Below are 7,594 nucleotides of genomic sequence, written 5' to 3' on the forward strand. Positions count from 1 at the left end.
AGCCTTCTCTTCTCCAGCTCTCTCAGCCTGTGGCAACTGTGACAGCCCCACTGAGCATCCCCAGCCCTGGCACAATCTGCTGCTGTCAGCCTCACATCCCTGCCAGAACAACATCTTCCTTGGTAATGATGAAGAGAGATGCTTATTCACCTTCTGCAGGCATTGATGTGACAGCTTCCATGTTCCTCTGGAGCTTTGCTGGCTGGCGGCGCTGGATGGTGCTGGCCCGGGGAGTTGTTTAATGGGACATCTTCCATCTCACCTCAAATCAAGCTTGGGGCTGTGTCTGCCTCTCAATGCCTCTTTGTGAAACAAGTCAGGATCTCTGGAGATCCTGCAGTCTGGAAAGGAGCCGACAAGTGGGTTTTATTTAGGGAAGGACATGTGGCTACATGGAGAAATGACAGCCCAGGAAGTGTGTGAAGCTCTGTGAGATCGGGTGGCTCTGGTCTTGGGAACCGGGAGAGGCCTTTCCTTTGGGGAAAGGGCATCTGAGGCCTCTCCTGCTCCTGGAGACAGTGGTTGCCACAGCAGGAGCTCAGGAAGGGAGGGTGAAGGATGCTCATGGATGAGGCTTGGTGGTGGCAGCTCTGACCCAGAGGGGACATGGCACCCCAGCAACTCGTGATGCACCCACTTGTGCTCTTCCTCACCTTCCTCCGTCTCCTCTCCATGGCCATGCCCAGGGGCTGCTGCTTCAACAGGCAGAGCAATAGCAGATATTTCTCCCCCTGGGAGGTATTTGCAGACATTCCAGTTGTTGGCAGAGCTTCCACCCTCCGGAAATCCTGGGACCCAGTTACCTGGGCTTGGTGAGCAAAGCAAAACCTCTGGAAAGCGATGCTGGGGTTCAGAACAAGGTTTTATTGGGAAAAGCCTCCCTAGTCCCAGGCAAATGAGTCCCCAGTGAAGACGGGTCAGTCCTGCTGCTGGCAAACCCTCCTGCCCCTGCAGTGCAAAGCCCTTGGGAGAGCTGGAAATGATGCTGTAAACCAAGAAAGGAGGGGAAAATAACGAGCAGTAAATCCCTGCAGGGTTGGGGCTGCTTCAGTTTTCGTTCCAGTGCTAAATGAAAACTGCCAGATGTCCTCTGTGAAATGATCCTTGTCTTTCCTACCCATTCCCAGGGCAGAAAAGGTGGAGAAGGCCTATTCCCTTCGCCTAAAACACTGACCACACTGCAGAGAGCTTTGGGCAGGTAGGACACTGTCACAGGGAGCCTCAAGAGCCACCAGCACCTGAGCAGGCAGAGCTCAACATCCCAACATCCCAACAGCCGTTCCCACCACCCCGTGAGGATGCCAGAGCCAGAACCTACAGAATCCTTTCTGTTGTGTTTCTGGGACAGTGGGGATGGAGCTGCAGCAGCACCAACACCATCCTCATCACGCCGTGAAGTCCTGGGTCACCAGGTTGAAGACGTTGCTCTCCATAGACGACTGCCACTTGCCCCAGTTCCTCTTGATCTCAGCCTGGACCTGAACCAACACCATGGGCTGGTGCTGGCACCCAGGGACACCAGCCAGCACCCAACAGAGGGGCAGGAGCTGCACCCAGGCCTTGACAAGGGATTTAGGGTGCAAGAAGGTGGGGACCCCCATGCATGTCTGCGTGCACACGTGCATGGTTGTGTGTGTGCCATGCCATGCTCATTGTGGTGCACCCTTGGGGGTGTCTGGGTGCCCAAGTGTGTGGCTGTGGCACCGGGGGGGTTCATGCTGGGGACACACTCACCTCCCCATTGAGGAAGCAGTACAGCAGAGCCACCAGGAACCCCTGGAAGGACAGAAAGAGCAAGTTTTACCCAAGGAAAGGGGCTGGACCCCTTCATGCTCATTCACTGCTTGCATTTAGTGCCCCCCCCCTCCTCTTACCCCATCCCATGGGTGGTAGGGAATTAATGCAAGTTGTTCTCTGCACCAGAACCCTTGTGCTTTGTTTGGGGGGTGCCTGGGACACAGGCCTCTCCCAAAAGAGTGCAAAGCCCCAGCAGCACATCCCTGAGGCTCCTGTTTGGGGTGGGATGGGTACCTAGGGACTTTGCATACCCATTTGATAGGACAAGGGGAATGGGTTTAAACTGAAACAGAAGTTCAGGGTAGATCTAAGGCAGAAGCTCTTCCCTGGGAGGGTGCTGAGGCGCTGGCACAGGGTGCCCAGAGGAGCTGTGGCTGCCCCATCCCTGGCAGTGTTCAAGGCCAGGTTGGACACAGGGGCTTGGAGCAACCTGCTCTAGTGGAAGGTGTCCCTGCCCGGGGCAGGGGTTGGAGCTGGAGGAGCTTTAAGGTCACTTCAACCCAAACCAGTCTGTGAGTCTGTGCTTCTATGACCTCCCCAAGTCTGCACCTGGTAGGAGCCGAGGACCAGCTCGAAGTACAGCCGAGCATCCACACCGACGTGCTCGGGGAAGAGCGCGAACACCACATAGTGCACCCCGAAAAGGGGGATGAGGAGCAGCGTGGACTTCGTCAGCCTCCTGCAGAGAGTGGCAGCATTAGAGGGGACCTGGCTGCAGGCCATGGTCCTGCTGACCCATCAGATGAGACCTTCCCAAGAGCCTGGTGTTAACGCGAAGTAGGTTTGCAGTGAAAGGCAGGTCTTGGAGGCTCCAAGGATGGTTCTCCTCTAGGGAAGGGTCCCTGCTACCTGGGTTTCCCCCCAAAATCAGGAGAGGAAAGCTCCCCTTGCCCAGGCCAGCTCTTACATGTACTGCTGCTTGTAGTTCTTGCTAATGTCCGGGGAGCGGATCTTCTGTGCTAACATCCTGGTGACATTGAGGAAGATAAGGAAGTTCACCTGCCATGGGAAGCCATGTCTCAGGCTCTGCACAGACCCTGGCTGGATGCCCCTGTCCATATGAGACCCTTGGGTCATACTCACAAATATGGCCAGGAGGATGGGAGCCTTGATCACCCACCAGTAAGGGTTGCTGTAGTCATCCCAGCACCTGCAGGAGAGGAGAAATGCCTCTGCCACCCCTGCCCTGTCTGTGCAGCACCTCTTGCCCCAGCAGAACACAGAAATAGCATTAAAGTCCTCCCCGTCCTCCCCTCTGGAGCCACCCATGAAAAGGTTCATCCCCTGGGACTTGCATGAGGGAGACGTGGCCGGGAGAAGGAAGAGGGGTGGCTGCTCTTACCCGTGGTTGTCGTACTGCAGCCTGGTGACCACCCATATGCAGACTGTAAGCATGGGAACGCCTGCAAGGACAGGACCAAGGCAGGGATACGGGGTCACACTGGGGCTCTGGAGAAGCCCTGTACCTCCCCTCCGTCCCTTGTCTCCAAAAACACGTGTCTAGGGCAGGTCTGGGGCCCTGGAGGTGTCAGGGAGGGGACAGACTTTCCGCCTTCTCCAGGTTTTAATGGTGCTCACTGGTGGTGATGTGTCTGCATGTCACATCCTGGTCACCTTCCTGCCCTTCCGTGCACTCTTACATGTACCTTGGACATCTGGGACAGGTGATTCCAGCCCCAGATGGATGTAGGAAGAAGGAAGGACCTGTCTCTGTCCCATCCTGACCACATTCAGGATGGGTTGGCAGCAGATGCTGTTGCAAAGGCTCTTTGGTCAGCATTAGCAAGTGCTTTCCCCATTAGTGATTCTGCACACATGCCACAAGGGCAGGGATCAGGCCAGGCTGCCCAACCAGCTCCAGGGGCTGGCAGGAGCTGGTGGGTGCCCCACCAAGCACAAGGCTACGCAGAGAGATGCTGGGGTGGGGGCCAAGAGCAGCCACGTGAACCATTGTGCCTGCGTTCCTCTGGCCAGATGGGTCTCAGAGCAGGCGGTCCCCAAAAGTGCCTCCCCCTGGTCTGGGTGAGTGGGACCATGCTGGAGGGGTTGATGAGCCCCACACTCACCCCAGCCGATGAGGATGTACCACCAGATGTACCTCTTGTCAGAGGTGAAGGTGAGCAGCAGCAGGGTCTGCAGGTACATGCCCTCCACCAGCAGCCAGTAGAAGTTGGCCAGGACCGAGTACTGGAAGAAGGCGATGGCTGCTTTGCAGTTCACCTGTGAGGAGGAGGAGGAAGGCTCAGGAGTGCTGGCTGGTGTCAGACCCGGGGGGCTGTAGGACCTTCAGTAACATGTGTCCGTGGTGTCCATGATGTTGTACCTGGGCTGCACGTAGGGGTTGCTGCTTCTATGGACAACCCCAAACCTGCCCATCCAGCAGTGCAAGGTGCTGCCGGGGTTCTCTGAGAGCAGGGAGAGCTTTGAGGGCAGAACATGTTCTCTGCATTGGGCCCATGTAGAAATGCTGTTGTGAACCTCCTGAAGTCCACCCAAGCCAGCGTTTCCCCCCCAGCTTCACATCCTCTCCTTCTCTCCTCTTTGCAATGCTAAATCCACTACAAATCCCCCTAGATCCCTCCAGGTCAGCACATGGTGCCCTCTCCTGCACCATGCCTGGGCTGGGACTTGCTGCCTCACCGTTGACATGGTGCAGTGATCGATGGACTCATCTGAGAAGAGGACAGCATCCTTGATGAACACAGCGGCTCCGCGCAGTATGAAGGAGGTGAAGAAGTGGATGTGGATAGAATTCCTGGTGCAATGCAGCTTCCTATGGAAGAGATGTGCTGTGCCCGGGGAGGAGCAGAGAGAGCAGATGGGCTCCTTCAGGACCCACTTCCCTGAAGCCCTACCTGAAGCAGGAGAAGATGCCGATGGCCAAGAACAGGGCTGCCAGGGACGTGGAGTAGCCGCAGGTGTAAAGCACCTTCATGGTGACAAAATAGCCTCTCTGGAAGGGAAAGCACCAGCAGGGCTGGGAGTCACTGCTCTGTGATGGGCAGGGAAGTGGCAGGGTGATGCCACAGCCCTTGCCCAGCCCAGCTCAGATCCCCCCAAGGCAGCCCAGCACCCAGGATGAAACCAACTCGATATCCCCGAGGGCACTTTCAAGTTCCATTGTCCAACAGCACGGGTCAGCGCGGGGTAGGATGCCTGGAGGGTGTCCCATTGTCCCTGGGGACCCACTTGCCTTGGCCTCGGTGGTGGCGTTGCTGCCGATGGGCTCCAGCTCGCAGGCGCTGTAGTAGGGAGGGCTGGGGAGGCTCCATCCCGACTCGGTGCAGTTCCTCCAGATCAGCGCTGCAGCGACAAGAAGGGACCTCACAAGAGCCACGGGCATCACCTCTGCATCAGCACCCCCAGATGTCCAGCCTGGGCATGGCACCTGCTCTCCGAGACGGAGCCTAAAGCCCAGCAGCAGCATCCCAATACCCAAATCCCTAATATCCCAATAGTTTTGGAGATGAGGAACACCCCAGAGGATGCTCAGGCATTGGAACATTCCCTGCAAGTGTTCACAGCCCGGGTAGCCGAGGTCTCAGTGCCAGGGGTTAGTGGTGGCCTTGGCAGTGCTGGGGAATGGTTGGACTTGATGAGCTTAAAGGTCTTTTCCAACTTGGTTGATTCCATGATCCCAGTATGGAGCCCAGACAGCCTGGCTGCCCCATCCCTCCCATTCAGATCACATCTCTGCCCTCCAGTGCCAGGGCATCTTAGGTGAGGATGTGAGAGCAAGCATGAATCCCCATGGTGGGAAGGAATTCAGTCTAAAAATGTGGGGGGATTTCACCCTGTGAGGGCTTCATCAAGCCTCTCCTGAGCTGCTTCTGCCCTAAAGCAGAACAACCCTTCATCGCCTTCGTTGCCAGCTGAGGAAGCACTTGGATGCTGCAGGGCTGGTCGGGTGCTCTCCTTCACACCCCTCTGCCTCCAGGATGGATGGAGGCAGCAGATCCCCCAGCAGAGAGCCTGGCCTTGAAATAATCATGGTCTGAAGCTGGGCTGTTCATCCCAAATCCCCTTGTGAGCATCCTGGGAGGGACTCACGGGAGGGGAGAGCAGCAGCAGGCTGGAGCCAGGCTCTGATGTGATCATACAATCGTAGAATCCCAGCCTGGTTTGGGTTGAAGGGACCTTAAAGCTCATCCAGCTCCAACCCCTGCCACGCACAGGGACACCTTCCACTAGAGCAGGTTGCTCCAAGCACCTGTGTCCAACCAGGCCTTGAACACTGCCAGGGCTGTTCTCGGGGCGCCCTGTGCCAGCGCCTCAGCACCCTCCCAGGGAAGAGCTTCTGCCTCAGAGCTCATCTCAATCTCCCCTCTGACAGCTGATGGTACTTGGGGTGCTTGGTACCAGGTGATAGAAGGGTTGGGGACTCTTTGTGTGGCAGCACCCAGCCCACCCCATTTGCATTGCAATATGTGCCAAGCTCTCGGATGGGGCAGAGGGAGCAGAGGGGCTGGGCTGGGGGGGCACAAGGCTCCAGGGCAGGCAGGGGATGAGCCCCCCGGCTGCAATCACTGCACTGCACCTTTAGTCCTCTTGAAGACGTGGAGGATGTTGGGGCAGGCGAGGGCCCGGGACTGGCCGCGGGGGACGGCCGGCCAGCAGCTCCCCGCCTCCCCCTGGGACGGGATGGTCAGTGCCCGCGGGAAGGGACGTGCTGGACACACACACACAGAGCCCCCTGGTCCTGGGCACATGGATGTAACGGGAGAGCGGCAGTCACTCGATCCACAGGGCCATGCCGTCCCCCTCTGGAATGAGGAGCATCCCAGCTCCCGCTCTGGGAATGACCTCCCCCAGTGCTGAGATCTCCTTTTAGCCCCGCAGCGAGATGGGACCTGGTATTTCCTGGGGGTGCATCAGATCCTGAGCTGCTGCGGGAAAACCCCAGGGACGACGGGGTGGGAAGGGCTGGGACTTTCCTGGTGGCATCTAAAGTAATGCAGAATTACACTGGATTCCTGAAGCCAGCAGTTGGCTCAGCCTGGGATGTGTCTCCAAACTGAAGGAGGAGAGGAGAAAGCAGGACCTGCTGGAGAGCCCTTAGCTTAAACATGTTTTCCTGCTCTCTCCAGCACTAAGTCTTTAAATGACTCTCCAGTCACCTTGGAAATGAGCGTGGCCAAGCAGATGTGGGGCTGTGAAGAATGAGCGCTGCAGCACAGCAGGATGAGACATGGACATCACACTTCCAGCTCTTCTCCTTGCACATCTACATTATTAACCTCATAGATACACATTATTAACCTGAAGCCACATCTATTCCCAGCCAGGGAATGTGGACTCAGACAAGTGTGATTAGTTTTTCTCTCATTCCAGCAAAGGGCTCTGTGGGTATCCAGCCAGGCTTGGAGGGGTTTGCAGGGCTGGAATCACTCTCCCATGGAGAAGAGGTGATGGAGGCAAGTGCTGGGGGAACAGGGCAAAACAGAACGTGAACCAAAGAACTGGCAACGTGTCTCATTGCCCATCTCTCAGGCAGGAGCCTCCCATGTCCCCACATTGGTCCCCAGCGTCCACCACATCCTCCTGTCATCCTCTGTCCCTGGCCAGCAGCCCAAGGTCTTTGGTTTGGATCCAAAGCAACCTGCTTTATCCCAGTTTTCCAACAGAGGCCTGAAACACCCCCAAGATCAGCATTATCCCTGTGACCTTTTCCTTGGTGTGGCCAAAAAGAGCAGTTTCCCCCTCAAAATGCAGCTTGATGGGAAGTTCCTGCTCAGCATTTGTGCTGCTTAATTACACACAGACCTCATGGAGCTGCCTCCCTAATTACTGCTGCTCC

The 7,594-nt window shown here is 56.9% G+C and overlaps 1 protein-coding gene across 1 annotated transcript in view; it reads right to left on the reverse strand.

The window, feature by feature from the left end:
- Window positions 1-1,385: 1,385 nt before the first annotated feature.
- Window positions 1,386-7,594, reverse strand: part of LOC104413194 (vasoactive intestinal polypeptide receptor 1-like) — a 9,121-nt gene continuing 2,912 nt past the window's right edge. Inside the window, exons 4-14 of the mRNA XM_010024122.1 lie at window positions 6,335-6,422; window positions 4,991-5,100; window positions 4,653-4,750; window positions 4,438-4,570; window positions 3,864-4,017; window positions 3,140-3,200; window positions 2,881-2,947; window positions 2,705-2,796; window positions 2,347-2,476; window positions 1,735-1,776; window positions 1,386-1,478 (exon numbers count right to left, since the gene is read on the reverse strand). Coding sequence (XP_010022424.1) covers window positions 1,386-1,478; window positions 1,735-1,776; window positions 2,347-2,476; window positions 2,705-2,796; window positions 2,881-2,947; window positions 3,140-3,200; window positions 3,864-4,017; window positions 4,438-4,570; window positions 4,653-4,750; window positions 4,991-5,100; window positions 6,335-6,422 — 1,068 coding nt within the window. The remainder of the gene's footprint in view (window positions 1,479-1,734; window positions 1,777-2,346; window positions 2,477-2,704; window positions 2,797-2,880; window positions 2,948-3,139; window positions 3,201-3,863; window positions 4,018-4,437; window positions 4,571-4,652; window positions 4,751-4,990; window positions 5,101-6,334; window positions 6,423-7,594) is intronic.

This window comes from Nestor notabilis, unplaced genomic scaffold, assembly GCF_000696875.1.
Source record: "Nestor notabilis isolate BGI_N333 unplaced genomic scaffold, ASM69687v1 scaffold19391, whole genome shotgun sequence".
Lineage (NCBI taxonomy): Eukaryota > Metazoa > Chordata > Aves > Psittaciformes > Psittacidae > Nestor > Nestor notabilis.